At 41.9% G+C, this 21,696-nt stretch overlaps 1 protein-coding gene across 1 annotated transcript in view; it reads left to right on the top strand.

The window, feature by feature from the left end:
- The window catches only part of ERMP1 (endoplasmic reticulum metallopeptidase 1), a 71,082-nt gene that overhangs the window by 20,472 nt on the left and 28,914 nt on the right, over window positions 1–21,696 (top strand). Inside the window, exons 3-9 of the mRNA XM_077249174.1 lie at window positions 3,643–3,770; window positions 4,151–4,256; window positions 7,139–7,285; window positions 8,969–9,061; window positions 9,391–9,603; window positions 9,716–9,936; window positions 12,451–12,625. Of these exons, the coding sequence (XP_077105289.1) occupies window positions 3,643–3,770; window positions 4,151–4,256; window positions 7,139–7,285; window positions 8,969–9,061; window positions 9,391–9,603; window positions 9,716–9,936; window positions 12,451–12,625 (1,083 nt within the window). The remainder of the gene's footprint in view (window positions 1–3,642; window positions 3,771–4,150; window positions 4,257–7,138; window positions 7,286–8,968; window positions 9,062–9,390; window positions 9,604–9,715; window positions 9,937–12,450; window positions 12,626–21,696) is intronic.

The following is a 21,696-nucleotide window of genomic DNA, read 5'->3' as shown; positions in this document are numbered from 1 at the left end:
CATTACAACATTTTGGACAGCGACCTTCTTCCCTCAGTAAGAGCATCGAAGATGGGTCGTGGCTGGGTCTTCAGCATGACAATGACCCGAAACACACAGCCAGGGAAGCTAAGGAGTTTTTTCGTATGAATCATTTCAAGGTCCTGGAGTGGCCTAGCCAGTCTCCTGAACCTAATAGAAAAACTTTGGAGGGAGCTGAAGCTCCATGTTGCCCAGCGACAGCCCCGAAACTTGAAAGATCCGGAGAGGATCTGTATGGAGGAATGGGCCAAAATCCCTGCTGCAGTGTGTACAGACTTGCTCAAGAACTTCAGGAAACATCTGACCTCTGTAATTACAAACAAAGGTTTCTGTCCCAAATATTAAGTTGTTTTTTTTTATTATTGTAACAAATACTTCATGAAATAAAATTCAAATTATGTAAAAATCATACAAGGCGATTTTCTGGTTTTAATTTTTAGATTCTGTCTCTGGCAGATGAAGTGTGCCTACAATAAAATTTATAGACCTCTCCATTCTTTGTCAGTGGGAAAACTTGCAAAATCGACAGTGTATCAAATACTTCTTTTTCCCACTGTATATGTTAAATGACCAATCCCTTGTTTTCAAAAGTATAAGTAATCAAAAGGAAGTACTGTATATACTCAAGTATAAGCTGATGCATCTGATTTTGCCGCGAAAAACTGGGTAAGCTTATTGACTCGAGTATAAGCCGGATATGCATTGTCCCCTCATCCCTGTCCTGGTATGCATGGCTCCCCCGTCCCTGTCTTTGTATGCATGGTTCCTTATCCCCTATCCTTGTGGCTCCCCCATAGCTGTCCTGGTATACATGGCTCCCCCTTCCCTGTCCTGGTATGCATGGTTCCCCTGTTCTTGTATGCATGGCTACTTATCCCCTATCCTTGTATGCATGTTTGCTATTAAGGAAAAAAAAAATCCTACACGCCTTCCTGCGCGCCCTTGATGCATCTCGTTCCGGCACCGACAGCTCTTCCTGCTGAGTGATCACGTGACCCCGCTAATTAAGGTAATGAATATTCACTCCACGCCTATGGGAATGGTGAGGCGTGCATATTCATTACCTTAATTAGTAGGGCCACTTGATCGCTCGGCCAAAAATGCTGCTGGCATCGGAACGAACGAGATGCAGCGAAGGTGCGCAGGAAGGTGAGTAGGATGTCTTCTGGAAATCGGCGGCTGTGGGTGTCACTGAGTGCGCTATAAGAGAAATGAATATTCATTTCTCTTTAGCAGCGTGCACAGTTGCAGCCGCCGACTCCTGCCTCTGTGACCCGCCGCTCCTCCTCCCCCGCCGGCCCTATGGGACAATTGACTCGTGTATAAGCCGAGGGGGGTGTTTTCAGCACAAAAAAGTGTTGAAAAAGTTGGCTTATACACGAGTATATATGGTAAGCGGTCAACTAGCAGCTCTAACTTGCTCTTAAATACTCCTACATCTGAAGGTGGGGACAATGACGCCAGTGCTGATTCTCCTGGGGCTCACGTGAGCCCTGCGACCAGCAAGTGCCGACACCGCTGGAACGGCGTCGGCACGGGAGGTGATTATGGGCGTTTTTATTTTAATGGGGCAAACCTTCAGATCATGGTGCATGAAGTAATATAAAGTGCAAAAGTGCTTTGTGCAAACAAAAATAATGTAAATATACACAACCGTTAATCGTTTCCCCTCACTTGTCTAGGAGGTTAATCAGGGGACGAAAAGCAGGAACCTTTAACCCATTCAGTTAAGGAAAAAAAGGCCCAGCCCTCCATCAGAGCCACACAAGGTCTGGGCCTGTGCTCTGCAGGTACTTGTCTCCTATAAATGTGAAAGCTGGGAGAGAAGGGATGAGCAATGTTCTGGTGGCATGTGTTCCACCATGTCTGGATGTCACTTTATCGGTTCAGACCAGGAAGTAATGCCAGCATATTCGTCTGCGTTCCATAAGGATTAATAATTATGCCAACCTGGGAATATGATAGCAGAGCACAAAGCCACGGCACAACGCTGTATGTTGAACCATCTAACCAATTGATGTACAAATATTATTTTAGGTTTTAATTAATTCTACCTAGCTTATGCAAGGGGCACCATTAACTATAAAATTCAAACTGGATTTGGGGTGTTACTATAAGGGCACCATCCCTATTAATAACTATTTATCACCCACCCTATATGTAGATACAGGTACATCTCACAAAATTAGAATATCATCAAACAGTTAAATTATTTCAGTTCTTCAAAACTAAAAGTGAAACTCGTATATTAGATACTCATTACAAATAGAATGATGTATTTCAAGTGTTTATTTCTGTTAATGTTTGATGATTATGGCTTACAGACAATGAAAACCCAAAAGTCATTATCTCAATAAATTAGAATACTGCCACGCCGCATTGATGCAGTAATTGATGTAAAAGGCGCTGCGACCAAGTATTGAGTGCATTTACTGAACACACATTTCAGTGGGCCAACATTTCATATGTTAAAATCATTTTTTCAAGCTGGTGTTATTAAGTATTCTAATTTACCGAGATAATGACTTTTGGGTATTCATTGGCTGTAAGCCATAATCATTAACATTAACAGAAATAAACACTTGAAATAGATCACTCTCTTTGTAATGGCTCTATATAATATAGGAGTTTCTCTTTTTGTATTGAAGAACTGAAATAAATTAACTTTTTGATGATATTCTAATTTTGTGAAATGCACCTGTACATGCAAATGGAACAAATCAGATCAATTCTGACTTCTTCAATCTTTTGGACAAAATAATGTTACCAATTTGGCTGACGAGCAAGAAAATTTGAAGAAATTGTTTGACCAAAATGTGCTATCTCATATATTTCATGTCTGAAGCTGACTGAAGTTACTAAATACTGAATATGCTTGTGGTAGACTATTTCCAACATTTTATTCATCCACTACCCTGCTGTGAACTATAAAATTGTCTGGCCTTGGGGCTGCATATTGAATGATATGCATACTGTCGCAATGCTTGCCATTTAGCCGTCCAAATTTGTGTAAATGTTTTTTCTACAAAAATTGCAGTTTCAGGTTAAATCACTGTTACTCAAAAGTGACAACCAGTATCGCTGACCTTTCTGTCACATTTGCAAGAAGGGCTAATATAACAAGATAGAAATATGGCAGTATCCTTGCAAATAAATAAACCCTGATTGGATAATGCTTGTTAGTAAATTTTTGTACAATTGTATACCAGTAGTTTATTGGAGTACAAAATCTAATTTTATTTTTCTGCAGTTGAAGAATAACATGCAACATTTTAAAGGATCATGTGGCTATTTACTCTAAATAAACAATCAAAAACCAAACGCAAAATTTTATTTTGCACAAGATTCTTCAACCAACAGGTGGCATTTAGAAGAATTTGGTGAAAAAAAAAATGGGAATAAATAAATATAACAAAAAAAAGAAAAGTAATTTCTAAAAAGAAACACAATGATGAGCCAGGGCTTATAGCTGTATTTCATGCTCCACTGGAGTCCATTGACAATTCTTCCTTATAAAAATTAATTCCGTAACTCTTTTTTTATTGGTGTATTACATTAACTTCACCTTTCATTCTCATACTGTGATGTTACTCCTGCATAAATAATGTCATATTACTGTAGGTGCCAGTGATGATGCCGTGAGCTGTGCTGTTTTGCTTGAAATCCTGGGCTCCTTGTCGAGCACATCTGGTCCTCTGAAACATGCAGTCATCTTCCTTTTCAATGGTGCAGAAGAGAATATTTTGCAGGTAATTAGTATCTTTCTTTTTTAACATAGTTCCAGATATTAAAAGGATGTTCTTCTCTTATAAAATGATGGCATACTGCTGGGACCCCACTGTCCTAAAAATTAACGAGCAGCCATAAAAAAGAGTACTTGCCTAAATACATTGCGCTAATCCTCAGGTAAATACCATTCTAAACGTCTGCGGTTGGTAGCGAGGAGGCTGGGGAGCCATGTGCTCCTGAAGAATGAGGATTATATAACTTGCACCTTATTTTCTCAGTAGACGGAGCACTGTTGATTTATACTGGCTTACTTCATTAGTAAAGTGGAATAGCACTGGGCATGTAATGATTGACATGCGAATCATGTAACCATTCACTTACGGTAATTCTCTCTGGACAGGGCAGTCATGGATTCATCACTCAGCACCAATGGGCCAAGTTGGTTCGTGCTTTTATCAACCTGGAGGCTGCAGGAGTAGGAGGGAAAGAACTGGTATTCCAGACAGGTAAGGCCTCTTTCACACTTCCGTCTTTCAGCTCCCATCACAATCCGTTGATTTTGGAGAATTGTAGGATCCTGCATTTTCTCATAGACTTGTATTAGCAACGGATTGTGGCGGATGGCCATCCATTTCATCCGTCTTTCACTGGATCCTGCATAAAAAATGGTCTGTTGGGCAGAGAAAACTTTCGGAGGAACGTTTTTTCTGCACGTCGGAAAATCGGTCAACGACGCATCCTGCGCTGCCCGTCACTGGCTACAATAGTAGCCTATGGGTGCAGGATCCGTCGCTGCCTGTGAAAAGCAGGAATCCAGTGACGGGTCCCACCTTTTCAAAGAGAGCATGCGCGGAAGAATTTCCCGTTAGGGAATTTCTCTTTCTCTTTTTACTATTGATGCTGCCAATGCAGAATGTGAGAATACTGCGATTTTTTTTAACTTGTTTTTAACCTGGTTTGTGTTGTGTATGCGTTTTCGCAGCGGAAAACCGCTGTGAAGACGCATACACAACAGGTGCACATAGCCTCGACGGGTCCGTCAGAAAGACGGGCCCAGTGCACACGTTTTCCACAATCTGCACAGGATCCGTCATTTCAACGTCTTGACGGATCCTGTGCAGATTTGGAAGACTGAAGTGTGAAAGAGACCTAAGAATCATGCTGACATAAATTTCTTTTATAAGATAACATAATGCTCCAATGTTTTTTTAGCTAAGATCTCTTCTACCATGACTTTATCTTACATTAAGTGTGAACATTGCATAATAATAATGGAAGACGCTACACATAAAGGAGGACACTGTATGTAGTAATGTATGTTGCTATGTATAAGGAAGGACACTGTAATAAGAAGAAAAAAGTATACATAATATGTGAGGTTGTTTTAAAAATAAGACTCTTACTACCATTAGCACTGTACATGTTATGCCATTTAAGGAATTGTTTTTTTGTGGGATGAGTTGTACTTTTGAATCTCATAATTCATATCACCACATATTTCACTGTAAATTGGAGAAAAATTACAAGGTAAACAGCGAAAAAAGACACCATTCCCTATTTGTTTGTTTTTTTTGTCTTTACTGTGCATTTAAATTGGCTCGGAAACTGATTCTCCAGGTCAGGGCTGCAATATCAAACTTGCATAGTTTATATGGGTGTATTATTGCTATTACACATGTTTTGTTATACACGTTTGTTTCCTTTGTGTGTATTGGAAAAACACAAAAAAGTGGGAAAAAAGGCAAATAGGACATATCACACAAAACCCCAACAAAGGGTTTGCCAAAATTGTTGGCAATTTTCCAAAATTAAGGGTAGACCACTTTGTTTCAAGCATGTGATGCTCATTCAAACTCACTTGTGGCACATAACAGGTGTAGGCGATATGAATGTAACAAGATAAAAATGAGAGAAGTTGACTCCATCTTTGCGTGTGTGCCACTCTAAGCATGGAGAACAGAAAGAGGAGAAAACTGTCTGAGGACTTGAGAACCAAAATTGTTGAAAATATCAACAATCTCAAGGTTACAAGTCCATCTCCGAGATCTTGATGTTCCTTTGTCCACGGTGCGAAACATAATCAAGACGTTTATAACCCATGGCACTTTAGCTAATCTCCCTGGATGTGGACAACAAAGAAAAATTGATGAAAGGTTGCAACGCAGGATAGTCCGGATGGTGGATAAGCAGCCCCAATCAAGTTCCAAAGATATCTAAGCTGTTCTGCAGGCTCAGGGTGCATCAGTGTCAGCGCAAACTATTTGTTGACATGACATGAAATGAAACACTATGGCAGGGGACCCAGGAGGACCCCACTGCTGACAGAGACCTAAATTAGCTAGACTGCAGTATGCCAAAATGTACGTGGGAAAGCCAAAATCCTTCTGACAAAGCATCTTGTGGGCAGATGAAACCAAGATAGAGCTTTTTTGTAAAGCACAATGTGCAGACACGGGGTGTCAGTGTGTGCTCTCGTCTTCTGTCCCTAGACCCAATCGACCAGGGCTCATCCCACTGAATGCCTGCTCACATTTCCCTTGGGCACAATACCACTCAGACAACACAAAATGAGGATAAAACAGAGTGGCAATGCTTTATTGAACCACCATCGGACAATAACATATAGAACAATCCCAGCAAATATACACGATAGGTAAAAAATTTTTGGGCCTCCAGGGATGACTACCCTCACCTGTGGTACCCCGCTTTTGGCGGGCATTCACAGAGAGGAGGTAATGACAAGCTTAGGAAGCTGACAGTCCATTGAGGCACGTGGCCAGATGACCGCATGGTCCCAACCTGGCTTCTCGAAATGTATTCATGGGTTCAGTGATGATCAATGGAGCAGATCTGTATTCTTTCAGTCGGGGCCATGGTCCCCTAAGCTGACATTCTGTAGAATGATAAATCTGTGTTCCTCTTGATGGAGCCATGTTATGCTGGTAGAGTGTTCCTTTACACAGTCATGATGTCCTGGCTGTTGTTCTGTCAAGTGATAGAATGGTGTGAGGCATATTCAATAAAAAATACAGCTCTCTCCATCCTTTGTAGCTGGGAAAACTTGCAAAATCAGCAATGTGCCAAATACTTATTTTCTGCACTGTATAAGTTAAGTGATCATTCCCTTGTTTTCAAACGTATAAGTAATCAAGCGGAGGTGAGGAGTCTCACTTGCTGTTGAATAGTTATACGTCCGAAGGTGGGGGACAATGACGCTAGCACTGATTGGTCGAAAGGCTGATGTGACAACCTCACGTGAGCCCCAGGAGAGCAAGTGCGGACACCGCTGCAACGGCCCTGGCACGGAGGTGATTCTAGCTCTATCTCTATAAAAATCACTTACTTTGTGGTGTTAATTTGTTGTTTTTTTCTATCACTTTAATTACAGGTCCTGAAAATCCATGGCTTGTTCAAGCCTATTCTGCAGCTGCAGTTCACCCGTTTGCATCTGTGGTGGCCCAGGAAATTTTTCAGAGTGGCATTATTCCATCAGATACAGATTTCCGTATTTACAGAGATTTTGGAAATATACCTGGTCAGTGGCTTTTATAAGTTAGTACTTTTATTTTATGAATGTTTTTAATATACTCTGAGGTACAATTCCCTGCTTTAACTGAAGGTACATCTTGTTGGCGTTTAATTTTAAGGTGTTAAAGGGGTTGCTCCCTACTGTACAACCCCTTTTTAATAGATAAACTGCCCCACATAAAGTAATAATAATAAAAAACAAATATATACTTGCCCCCTGGCCTGGTTCTGTTCTTCTGATGTTAGCGGACTGTTTCTTAGCGGTCCTATGACAGTCATGTGACTTCTGCAGCCAATCAGTAGGTGCTGACCAGCTGCAGCCTTTTGGTATTCCATAAGGCTGAATATTTGCTCTGACAGAATCTGCTGACGGGCTGCAGCAGTCATATGACATATCAGCGCCAATATTGGCAAAAAAAAAAATCGCCATTACAAGAGGTAATGTTTTTTTCTTTTGTTTTTTTTTTTAAATATATGGGACAAAGGGGGATGTCCAGCAGTGGACAAGCAGTAGCACTTGATCGTGACCCCCAACCTCATCGAAAACTTATAGGATGAACTAGAATGGAGATTATGAGCCAGGCTCTCACATCCAACATCAAAACTTAGAAAACACATCATTAAAAACACAAAAAAACAACATCAATATGAAGAATCAGTAAAATATTCTCTCTAATATAAATGTATATAATATTTATATAATATATATTATTTTTTTCTTTTTTAAGAACTAATGCCAGACTGTAAAGCATTCTTTTTTTTTTTTTCTAATCATGATTTATTTTTTTAAGGTAGAATCTTCTATTCTATTTTCCGTCACTATCTGAAATAGAATTCTAAGCATTTAATACGTTTTTAAGCTTTTATTGACAAATATATCAAGTTTATGCAAATGCTCAATATTTAGACCGTTGTCCTTTTATTTTTCGAGATTTCTGTAATTTCCCCTTGAAGCTGTCTATCAGCTGAATCCTGAATGATGGCAGCACATTCTTGTTTAATCAGTGCTTGACATTTATCACAATTTCTGTGGTTTTTGTTTGTCCATCTGCTTTTTGAGTATTGACCACAGATTCTCAATGGGATTGAGATCTGAGGGAGTTTCATGGTCATGGACCCAGAATGTCAAACTTTTGTTCACCGAGTCTCTAAATTATCTCTTTTGCTTTGTGACATGATACTCCTTCATGCTTAGGGGCAATATTACAAGCAATATTGTCCTTGCATGTAAAGCACTCTTCATTCATTGTAATAATGACTGCTTGTGTTTCCTTGAAAGTAACCATGGCTAACAGAAGAAAGTAACTTCAAGCACAAGCCCACAGCATGACTGATGATATCAGCTGCCTTGTCCTCATTTACACTTTCTCCCTAGCTCCTTAGAAAATTATTGAAATGATGTAAGCAGGTAACTTTGTGGCAGGGCATAGTCAGTGGAAATGTTTTTTGTGATTTAAGTAAATTTTTCATGGCAAGGATTTTGTATTTTTTTAACAATTCGTCTGATCACGCTTTATAACACTCTAGAGTTAATCCAAATTAGCACTATAAAAACAGAAGACGCAAACTTTATGAAAACCAAAAGTGTCATTCAAAGACTTTTGTCCACATCTGTACATATACTGTATATAATCAGACATTCTTTACAAATGATAGATCATTTATAAAACTGTTATTGAATTAATTTTAGGTATTGATCTGGCTTTTATTGAAAATGGCTACATTTATCACACAAAGTATGACACAGCAGACAGGATCCATACGGACTCTATTCAGAGGGCCGGTAAGTGAGACTTTCCATTAATTTCTCCAATGTTACCCCTCTAATTATAACATTTAATGTTGCCATTTTCCCTTCGATCTCTCCTATGTGTGATGATCAAATTTTAACCTTTTACTTTTGTAGAAAAGGTGTATTTTAATAGCAGACATTAGAATTAACTTTTCGAATGCCTTCTCCTCGGAAGTCAGATGTGTTCAGGGGAGAAGGATGTGTCTGCTTTTCATTCTTCATACTAGATACAAGAGCTCATGGTCGTTGCAAATCTTGATTGCTTTCTTCTTGTCCCATGCTAAACATTGGTGATACATTACATGTCTGCTTCCTCCTAGGTGACAACATACTGGGTGTTTTAAAATATTTGGCATCTTCTCCCCTTCTTGCTGACTCTTCAGAGTTCCGCCATGGCAATTTGATCTTCTTTGATGTCAGCGGCTTGTTTGTGGTGTCTTATCCGGCACGCATTGGCACTATTATAAACTATGTTATAGCGGCTGTCACACTATTTTATCTGAGCAAAAAGACCATTAAATATAGACGAGCAGGTAAGAAGTGCGAGTATATTATTGTCTTGGTGGCCATTGTGAAAATTGCAACATTTCTGATAATTTATTATTTTATAGATTGTAATGTTAAATATTTTTTATATGGCTTTAGGTACAAACTATGCACGAGACCTCATGATTGGACTGTTCATCAATGTAACAAGTTGGATCTCTGCGCTCGTCACGGTCCTTATTCTGTCGGTGCTGGTCTCTCTCACTGGCAATGCCTTGTCCTGGTATACTCACTTTTATGTCGCTGTGGGTCTGTATGGCACCGCTGCTGTGGCTAAGATCATACTGGTGCACACCATGGCTAAAATCTTCTATTTTGGTGTAAGTTTAAAGGATATGTTATCATCATCAGTTTGTGAATGTTGGATGGGTCTATCGGCTGTGGTGAAAAGTTTTTAATCTCCCATGACTTTTCATATTAAATTTACAGACCAAAACCATTCCTCAAAATTCACAATATTTTCTAGGCTTCGTCAGTAATTTTTTATCTAGTCTGTTATTCTGCTTGTCCATAGTAGTTGTCACTAACAAATAAACAATAAAGAGGACCTTTCACCAGTTTCAGCATGTTAAACTAGCCACATCTTGGAATAGTGGCTGCAGAGAAAAGTAAAAGATAGTTATAATTTTTTAAATTTCTCCTCAATGTTGCGGAGGTATTAGCTTTTAAAGTTTGGGTTGTAATTTGTTATCCGTCAACTGGGCATTACCAGAGATTTCTCTCTCGGGTATGTACTTCTTCCCCTGCTCACTGATGTTTAAAGCTACTCTTCTCACTGATCTCTGCAGCTACTGTGTGAAGATGCAGCAGAGTGGAGTTAGGTATCATTCTATACTCTTTCTGGTCTCGTCTCATGGCAGTCAGTGTGGGGGGAGGGTGAGACCTGACAGCACTGTGAGATGAGATCTGGGAGTGTTTTGTAATGTGACATAACTTGGCAGCTACTTCGTAGAGTTGAGTTATGTATCATTACAAACACTTCCCAGTCTCATCTCCTAGTGCTGTCAGCTCTCTCATACCTCCCACACTGACTGCTGTGAGATGAGATCTGGAAATGTTTGTAATGATATATAAAGCATGGTTCTCACCACCTCCCATGCCTGAGCCACTGCTTTAAGTGGCCAGAATTTAGGGTTACATGGGTTTTTATAACTGCAAATGAAATTAGGTAAACTGTCATAAAGAGCCAATTAGAACTCCAGATGAAGCCATGGCTGCGTAGCTCCTTTCTATCTTTACTCGGTAGCTGCTGAGATCAATGACGAGAAGAGGGCCTGTTCTTTTCTCCCGTGCATGATGCTGCCTGCTCTTTATTCGTTAAATTCATGCAGGGGAAGAAGTACATGCTCCCAGAGACAATCTTTGGTAACATCCAGTCTTACTATAACATACATTACAACCTATACTTTACAAGCTGCGATCTCTGAAAAGGAGAGGAGAAATTGAAAACTATGTTTTGCTCAGCTTTACAGCCACCATTCCATGATGTGGCCAGTTTAACATGCTCAAATTGGTGAAAGGATCACTTTATAGAGGTTTTCTACTACTAATTTAATCCCCTTACATATCTCGTAACACTTCCTATCAGTTTTTTAATACACTCCTATTACCTGCCCTGCTCTTATAAGCTCATTTCTATGTGGGACATCTAGTCTTCCGTTGGGATTCTGGCTCTGCTGCTTGCGGTCTGGAAACAGGAATGGGACAAACTGAGTGTAACAAGTCATTGGTGGTGGCTGAGCCACCTCTGTGAGTGACTGCAGTCTAGGAAGCATGGCCAGACCAGACTTCACGCTCCTCCTCTTCCTGTATCCTGCCCGTGCTTTGGAGTGCCTCTCCTCCACCTGACAAGCACTGTGATGTGCAGCTGATTGTTAGAAAGCATTTCACAGGGCTTGTCCGCTGAAAGGATGACACTTCAAAGCATCGGCAGTCTGTAGGCACCACGCATGTCCGAGCTCGGATCAGGCTTCACTCTCTGCTTGGATCCTGCTGCAGCTTTGGAGTGTAGTCCCTTCAGCTGACAAGCCCTGTGATATACTTTCTTGTGAGCTGAAGGAACGGCACTCCACAGCATCGGCAGGATCTGTGCCGAGAAGGAGTGAAGTCTGCTGTCACTGAGAGGTAGCCTCGCCCTCACCAATGTCTTGTGCTACTCAGTTCATCCGATTCTGGCTGCCAGACCTAAAGTAACAGAGCCAGAATCCAAACCAGATTAGATGGCCCACATAGAGATGAGCTTATAGGAGTAATAGAAGTATATTAGAAAGTTTGTTAGAAAGAGTTAGGACATTTTGAAAGGGGGTGAAATTCGTAGTGGAAAAACACTTTAAATGTCTATCGAAATTGTTTACATTAATAGAAACCTAATCACCTCTATATGGCAAGTTTAAAATGAAGTTCTCTCAAGATAAATACTACTAGGTAGAGTTTTATCTAGACGCTTCTTTACCTGGGCAGCTTCAGCTTGCTGTCCAACAATGCAAGTTATTCTATGCAAGGCCTGTGGCCACCAACCTGGCATCCAGTGTCTGAGGCTTGTGCTCCAGTCCAGTGGCCACTCGCTAGTATGCAGTAAAGTTTACTCTTGCTGGTGATGCTGCAGATTGGTTTAGGGTTTTATGTTAATATGGACACGTGCAACATGAGCACAGTTGTAGCTGTAGCCACATAATCCCTTTAACTGTTAGGAGACCTATATTTTATGATTCCAGTACCTGTTTAATGTACCTTTGTGAGATTAGAGTTATTAGAAATGACGTAGTGGATGCTGGAAATAGCATAGAAAGTACAGTAGATGTTTTTTGACCATACTTGTTTTTCATGTTTCTCAGAACACAAGTAGACAGTATTTGGGAGACCTGTTCTTCGATGCTTCCTTACTTTCTTGGGGCATACCGATGATGCTTCTTACTCAGAAAGGTCTTTGCTCTGCCTACTTCTTCGCCATGTGGGTGATTTTCCCACTAGTCACAAAGCTGTTTGCTGAACAAGAATCTGTCCATCAAGGTATGGAATGCCTCTCCGCAGGCAGACATTGTTTGTACTCAAATGGTCACTGTCATTTCAGTAAACTATATTAATAGTACAAGCAAATATAATAAACTTTGTAATGTATATTCTCAACATTATGCTTTGCAGCCACATATGAGCCACTCTCTTCCTGTCTTCTGAACTCCTCATTCACCCAGAAATACAGCTAACTGAGGGATCAGATTACTGCTTCCTATTAAAGTCATTGTACAGGGGACAGTAGATTAAGGAGGAAGAGCAGACAGACACTGACCGATGCTGCTGCTTTCGTTAATTACCCCAGTGCTGGATTGTAGAATGTCTTCCATACTAATGCTGCTTCTCAATAGACAACAGAAATCCCTAATGTCTTCCATACAGTGCACAGAAATACATTATATCAGCTAGTCTCCACTGACTAGCTTTGGGAAAACTGATAATTAAACAGGGGAAAACTGGTGGAAAATGCAGGATATGGCCTGAAATGACGTTATTCTTCGTGTGCTTACATGGCAACTTATTCTGAACAATTAACTGAAATTAAAGACTTTTAAATTCGAAATATTTCCACATTGATGTAAAAATTAAAAAGTTAAAGGGGTTTTCCCATGACAAAGTTCATTTTATTCAATAGATCTTGGAATAATAATAATTTCCACAATTGCATGAGTTTAAAAAAAAGTTCCTGTTCTGAGATAATCTTATAAATGTGCCCCTGATGTTGTCTGTGTAATGGCCGTGTGTGACCGTACAGGAACATGGTCTGATCATACCACATCTACTGGGCAGGGGAGGAAGCAAAATACTATACAGACATTACAGAACAGGATCACTAATAATTCTTTTCTCTTCGCCACGACAGCACCCACTTGAGAGAGGGGATCCGCCCCTTAGGAACAGGAAACCCTATGGAGAGAAAAAAAGGGGCGGTCCCCCTCGCTCCCACAGTTGGTTTCCTGTTCCTAAGGGAACCCATGGAGAAGAGGATACCTAGCCTGGATGCCGCCTGTGCGGTTTACCTGTGAGGACGGCAGGGGCTCCAGTGCTGGAAGCAGCGTCGGGGGTCCTGGTGTCAGTTTTCCCCCCTCTGCTGGCAGGCTCCGTGAGGCCAGGGCAGGAGGTCACATGGATCACGGGCAGGAGGACGCATCAGCGGGCCTGCGGCAGATATTCATGCTCCGATGCGCGACGCTGCTGCTAGCGATATGCGCGAGTATGTAGCTGCCATTTGGCTCCCCTGGAGGTGATATGGAAGCGTCCAGGGCGAGAGCAGAGGAGAGATGACGCCGGGCAGTGCACACAAAATCCAAGATGGCCGCGACCCGGAAGTGGTGAGAACTTCCGGGTTCAACAGGAAGAAGATGGATGCGCCCAGCATTGAATGACGCCGGCTCTGATTCCTCGGCATCCAAGCATGGCGACGCCACCTCAGGACTCAGCGGTGCTTTCAGAGGTCACCGCTAACTTCCCTCGCAGCAGCGCATGCAGCGGACGAAAATCCTCCTCAAAGAGCACAAAAGAGAAGAGATCTGACCGATCTTCATCTCAGCCTGTGCTTGCATCTCCTCCTCTACGGCCGGTACCTTGACCATCTGCTTCACTGGGGTGAGTGTGTACCCTCCCTATTAAGCTAATCATGGCCCCTCTTATTTATATACCCTAGACAAAAAGATCGAAATCGAAGCACAGACAATGTGCCTTATGTACCCAGCCCCTCCCGGATAATTACACAAAGAAAATGTGTTATGTCTGTATTGAGAGTGATCAGGGACGAGTTACGAGCGTTCCGTAGTTCAAGTATTCCTGAAACTAAGAGCAGGAAGTATAATTCTCCAAGATCAGATCATTCTTCTGATAAGGAAGATACGGATGTGTCCCTGGAATATAATTCCTCGAAAGGGGAGCAAGATATGTGTTTTCCTACAGACAGTATAGATAATCTTGTCAGGTCTGTATTTAACACCGTGGGTATAAAAGAAAGTAAAAACCTTAGGACACCGCAAGATATAATGATCGCAGGATTGTCAGAAAAGAAAAGGCCTACCTTTCCCGTAATAACACCAATCAAAGATCTGGTTAAGAAAGAATGGGAGAGTCAGGGGCAGAGAGGATTACCATCGTCATCAAAGAGGCGTTATCCCTTTAAGGATAAGGACATGTCTGCGTGGGTTAAAGCCCCGAAGGTAGACGCAGCGGTGGCAATGTCCAAAGAATCCTTGCTGCCTGTGAAAAATTCTGGTTCCTTATAAGACCCCCTAGATGGCAAAGCTGACTCTTTGTTAAAACGGGCATGGGAATCATGTACTGGGGCATTCAAACCGGCTATATCAGCTACATGTACGGCAAAGTCCATGTTAGTCTGGCTTAATGACCTGGAGGAAGGTCTAAAAAGGGGGCCTGTCTAGAGAAAAACTGATCTCTTCTTTAACCCTAATCAGAGGCGCTACAGCATTTTTAGCAGACTCATCTGCAGACTCTATCAGGTTGGCTGCCAAGTCAGCAGGCCTCACTAACGCGGCCCGTCGCGCCCTGTGGCTAAAAAGGTTGGAAGGGAGACGCCCAAACAAAAATCAAATTATGTGGCCTTCCATGCCAGGGAGAGCATTCCGAAGACCCATCCTTAATAAAAGGGATTTTAAAAACCAAGACCGCTGGGCCAATAGAGATAACAAACAAAGAGGCACCTTTTTCGGGAAAACGTCCATTTAAAATGGAAGACAAACCGCGTTAGTGCAGATTTGCCAGCAGATGGCAGATTGTCCTTTTTCACCACACAATGGTGTGCAGTTACATATAACTCCTGGGCGACTAGCCTCATAACTTTAGACTTAAAATTAAAGTTTCCAGAGTCCCTCCGGACTCATTCCTATTGACTTCTTTAAAGTCTGAAGCCCAACAACAATTTTTGGAACAGGAAATAATTAATCTCCTATCCAAGAGAGTATTAGTGGAAGTTCCGTTCCATCAGAGGGGAAAAGGTTTTTACTCCACTTTATTTTTGATCCCAAAGCCTGACGGATCATATAGGGCTATAATAAATCTTAAAAAAAAAAAAAAAAAAATTGAATCTCTTTCTAGTAAATCAAACCTCCAAGACGGAATCAATTAGGTCCACAGTAAAACTTCTATTCCCTGGGTGCTTTATGGCAGTCCTCGACCTAAAAGATGCATATTACCATCTACCAATTTATATTGAACATCAGCAATATCTGCGTGTAGCAATCATGATCAAGGGGCAAATACGTCATTTTCAATACACAGCAATGCCCTTCGGACTGTCAATAGCTCCCGGAGTCTTTTCTAATGTCGGAAGTAATGTTGTTTTTAAGATTAAAAGATACCCTCATAGTTCCATATTTAGATGACCTTCTGGTGGTAAGAAACTCCCCCTCACAATGTGAACAGCCCCTATCTGATACGATCTCATCTCTACAGGAAATGGGATGGTTAATTAACTGGGAAAAATCCAGATTATCTCCAACAACCCGTCAGACATTTCTGGGTCTTATCCTAGACTCTGAATGTCAGCGATGCTTCCTCCCAGAATCCAAACAGTTAAAAATAAAGAAAGTACAATCAGTTATTAATAACCCGGTAATTTCCCTTAGAGAAGGTATGTCTCTTTTGGGTTCCTTTACATCATATATTCCGGCGGTTGCATGGGCTCAGTTTCACGCTAGGCGGTTACAATACACAATTTTACGGGAAGATGAAAAATTGCAAGGCCATTTGAGTAGTCGCCTCTGCCTCCCATTAAATGTGTTAGAGTCTCTCCACTGGTGGTTAGAACCAGACCATCTGATCGGTGGAGTCCCCTGGGTGATTAAACCTTCAAGAATAATTTTTTCTGACGCCAGTCCTACTGGTTGGGGAGCACATTTGGAAGACCAGATAGTTCAGAGCCAATGGTCTCTTAGTGAGTCGAAGGATTCCTTTAATGAAAGAGAGCTGAAAGCAGTTTATCATGCCATATGTAAATTCCTTCCACAGTTACACGGAACTCACACAAGGATACTGTCAGACAACATGATATCCGTTGCATATATAAACCATCAAGGAGGAACCCAATCGGGAACTTTCATGTCTATAACAGACAAGATCCTATCTATGGCCGAGATACATCTCCGGTCTTGGTCGACATTGCATGTCAGAGGAGTGGAAAATTCGAAGGCAGATTTCCTCAGCCGCCACTCTCCACCAAGGAGAGTGGGAACTCAGTCGGCATATCTTCAAGATGATAGCCAAGAAGGGGGGCACCCCCGACATAGACCTGTTTGAAACAAGAGGCAACAGACAGGTCAAAAAGTTCGCTTCATTGTTCCTGTCCGACAACCCAGATATCCTAAATGCTCTCCAAGTTCCATGGACATTCCGACAAGCTTATGCCTTCCCTCCATTAATACTCCTTCCGACCGTAATCAGGAAGATAAGGGAAGACAAAGCGAGCATAATCCTAATAGCACCATTCTGGCCCAAGAGGCCATGTTTTTCGTGCCTCAGGGCCATGTCGGTTGAAGATCCATGGATCCTTCCAGAGACTCAGGACCTTCTCTCTCAGGGTCCCTTCAACCACCCTCATGTGAAGGGCCTACGGTTGACAGCCTGGTGTTTGAAAGGCAACTATTAAAACTAAGGGGGTTTTCAGAGAGATTGATTGATTGATACCCTTCTACTTAGTAGAGAGAGGTCTACAACAACCATATATGTGAGAATATGGGGGAAAAAATTTCTAACTTTCTACCCTGCAGCTCTATCAGAAGAAATTCCTATTTCTGCAATTTTAGAATTTCTTCAGAAAGGACGTGACTTAGGCTTATCGGTCAGTACACTAAAAGTGCAGGTTTCTGCTCTAGGAGCTCTGTATAGTCACAATATTGCAGGAGACAGATGGGTAGCACGGTTCATCTCAGCATGCCAACGGGCAGAACCAATCCAGATTCCCCACATACCACCATGGGATCTTAATCTAGTTCTAGAGGCCCTAACAGGGGGACCATTCGAGCCGATACACTCAGCCCATATAAAGTATGTTACTCTTAAAACAGCTTTCCTTGTTGCTTTAGTATCAGCCAGAAGAGTAGGCGATATTCAGACATTATCGATAGATCCTTCCTTTCTGTCAATTTTCCAGGATAGGATTGTCTTAAAAACAGACCCTTCTTACGTACCTAAAGTACGGACCAAGTTTCACAGATCCCAAGAGATCTTCCTTCCTTCCTTCTATAGTAATCCCACAAATCAGGAAGAGGAAAGGTACCATACTTTAGATGTTAAAAGAGCAGTAATAGCTTACCTAGACAGAACTAGCCCCTGGAGGAAGAGCAGGGCTCTCTTTGTTTCCTTCCAGGGCCACAAGAAATGTTCTGGTGTCACGAAGAACACGTTGTCTCGATGGATTTCGGACGCAATTTGTCTGGCCTATTCAGCAAAAGGGGAGAATCCGCCCGAGACTGTAAAAGAACACTCTACCCGTGCGATGTCTTCATCCTGGGCTGAGAGAGCGGAGGTTCCAATAGAACTGATATGTAAGGCCGCAACCTGGTCTTCTCCTACTACCTTCTATACTCACTATAGATTGGACTTGTCTTCCTCATCTGACTTGTCTTTCGGTAGATCTGTTCTTAACACGGTGATCCCTCCCAAATGACTATCTCTGTAAGTCTCTCAAGTGGGTGCTGTCGTGGCGAAGAGAAAACACCGGATTACGTACCGGTAATGCTCTTTTATAGAGCCACGACAGCACCCCTTCACTTCCCTCCCTAATAAGTAAATTTTATATATGAGCACTGATAAGGGTGAATGGTTCTTGTAGTTAGCTATACTTATGTTAACTAAAGATAAACGATGATATTGGATTGCCTACTAATACTGGTGGGCGGTTCCTCTCATTCTCTGTAACCCAACTGTGGGAGCGAGGGGGACCGCCCCTTTTATTCTCTCCATAGGGTTTCCTGTTCCTAAGGGGCGGATCCCCTCTCTCAAGTGGGTGCTGTCGTGGCTCTATAAAAGAGCATTACCGGTACGTAATCCGGTGTTTCTTTAAGGTAAAACATTTTTTTAAAAAACAGGTGGGGAAATGCTTTATTTCACAAATAGAATCAGCTGTGATCCCGTGCTGTAATGTCTGTATCCTCTTTTGCTTCCTCCCCTGCCCAGGAGCTGTGGTATGATCAGACCATGTTCCTGTACGGTCAGACATAGCCGTTACACGATACACAGCAGGGGCACATTTATAAGATTATCTCAGCACAGGGACATTTTTTGAAACACATCCAGTTATGGAAATTATTATTATCTTAAGATGTATTGATTAAAATTACCTTAGAAAAACCCTTTAAGGGTCTCAGAAAATGGCTACAAACTATTTTTTTATTTTTTTTTTACAAGCTTCAGATTTTTTTCACCACTATATTAGCTTAAGAAAAAAGGAACATGTTTGATATCATACTGAAGAATTATGTTCCAGGTCATTGTTTATCACACCATAAACACAAAACCCCAGAAACTATGTCACAAATGCGGTTGTTTTTTGTTTTTTTTACAGTTTCATCGTACTTGGATTTTTTTTCTCCTTTTCAAGTATTTTATGTGGTAAAATCTATGGTGTCAGGGAGTGTTTCAAAACTACAACTCTTCCCGCAAAGAACAAGCCCTCGTATGTCTCTGGCTGGAAACATCAAAAAAGTTATACGTCTTGGAAGGGAAATACAACTTAAAAATGGCCGCAGAGGGAATAGGTTATAAGTGGCCCATATATTAGAAACTCTGCCGTATTACCCCATTTTAAAACATGTCACGTTAAAGTATTCAAAATAGATTATGGATTTTTTTTTTAGCACTTTTGTTGCATCACAGAAATTAATGCAAAGTGGATTTGAAAAGTAAGCATCATTTAAAAAAAAATTTTTTTTTTTTTTTGCAGATTCAGGTTTTTTTTCTTTAATGCAGTGGACCAAACCGGGGAAACCAGCACAATATAAATTATATAGTCTCTGCAGTTGTTTTGCAATAATCTAAAAGTGGTCCCAGACGGCTGCATGACTAAAATACAGGCCTTAAAAATGAAGTAGCAGTTCATAGGACATTGGGTGCCAAAGCCATTTTGGAAACTGCACCCCTTAAAGGGAACCTGTCACCCCCAAAATCGAAGATGAGCTAAGCCCACCAGCATGAGGGGCTTATATACAGCATTCTGTAATGCTGTAGATAAGCCCCCGATGTATCCTGAAAGATGAGAAAAAGAGGTTAGATTATACTCACCCAGGGGCGTTCCGGTCTGATGGGCGTCGCGGTCTGGTCCGGGGCCTCCCATTTTCATCAGATGACGTCCTCTTCTTGTCTTCACGCTGCGGCAGGAAAGGTCAGAGAGGCCCGTCGCCTGCGCACTGCAGTACTTTGCTCTGCCCTCAACAGGGCAAAGTACGCCTGCGCCGGAGCCGCAGCGTGAAGACAAGAAGAGGACGTCATCTTATGAAGATGGGAGGCCCCGGACCAGACCGCGACGCCCATCGGACCGGAACGCCCCCCCCCAAGTTGAGTATAATCTAACCTCTTTTTCTCATCTTTCAGGATACATTCGGGGGCTTATCTACAGCATTACAGAATGCTGTATATAAGCCCTGATGCTGGTGGGCTTAGCTCATATTCAATTTTGGGGGTTACAGGTTCCCTTTAAATGGGCTATCCAGGTTTTTTTTTTTTGTAACATGTGTATCTAGGCTGTGGAATGGTAATAGTTTGTGATATAATCACTGTCAGCATTCTGCACTTTTGCCTGGATACTACACTTTGGCATGTGACCATCCTCATTTCTGAATCGGAGGATTTGGTCACAAACCAACTAATTTTATTTCCTGTTCAGAAACTGGTCATAATGTCTGTGAGGCAGTGATCCCTGTTACAGCTAGGGGGTGCTGTTTGTGCTCCCCAGAATGCGCACGGAGGCGTAGTGAGGTAATGAGGGACTATTGCAGTTGCAGGCGTAGCTATGATTGCAATAGTGAAGAAGTGACCAATGTCACAGGTAGGGGTCGCTGTGTGTCCTCCCCTGGATGTGCATGGGAGCGTATGAAGTCCATAATAATAATAATAATAATAATAATTTTATTTATATAGCGCCAACATATTCCGCAGCGCTTTACAACTTATAGAGGGGACTTATACAGACAACAGACATTACAGCATAACAGAAATCACAGTTCAAAACAGATACCAGGAGGAATGAGGGCCCTGCTGCTCGCAAGCTTACAATCTATGAGGAAAAAGGGGAGACACAAGAGGTGGATGGTAACAATTGCTTTAGTTATTTGGACCAGCCATAGTGTAAGGCTCGGGTGTTCATGTAAAGCTGCATGAACCAGTTAACTGCCTAAGTATGTAACAGTACAGACACAGAGGCTATTAACTGCATAAAGTGTATGAGAACATGATGGAGGAACGTGATTATGTTGTTGTTTTTTATTAATAGGCCACACAGGGATAATTAGGTTAATGCGTTGAGGCGGTAGGCCAATCTGAACAAATGAGTTTTTAGTGCACGCTTAAAACTGTGGGGATTGGGGATTAATTGTATTAACCTAGGTAGTGCATTCCAAAGAATCGGCGCCGCACGTGTAAAGTCTTGGAGACGGGAGTGGGAGGTTCTGATTGAGGATGCTAACCTGAGGTCATTAGCAGAGCGGAGGGCACGGGTAGGTTGGTAGACTGAGACCAGAGAGGAGATGTAGGGTGGTGTTGAGCCATGGAGTGCTTTGTGGATGAGGGTAGTAGTTTTGTACTGGATTCTGGATTGGATGGGTAGCCAGTGTAATGACTGGCACAAGGTAGAGGCATCGGTGTAACGGTTGGCGAGGAATATGATCCTGGCAGCAGCATTCAGGACAGATTGGAGCGGGGAGAGTCTGGTAAAAGGTAGGCCAATTAGTAGAGAGTTACAATAGTCCAGACGAGAATGAATAAGTGAGACAGTAAGAGTTTTTGCAGAGTCGAAAGTAAGAAAAGGGCGAATTCTGGAAATGTTTTTGAGATGCAGATAAGAAGAGCGAGCCAGTGATCGGATGTGGGGGGTG

The sequence above is a fragment of the Ranitomeya variabilis genome, chromosome 1, assembly GCF_051348905.1.
Source record: "Ranitomeya variabilis isolate aRanVar5 chromosome 1, aRanVar5.hap1, whole genome shotgun sequence".
NCBI classification, from domain to species: domain Eukaryota; kingdom Metazoa; phylum Chordata; class Amphibia; order Anura; family Dendrobatidae; genus Ranitomeya; species Ranitomeya variabilis.
Note: the sequence above shows the minus strand (reverse complement) of the source record. Positions and strands in the feature narration are given on the sequence as shown.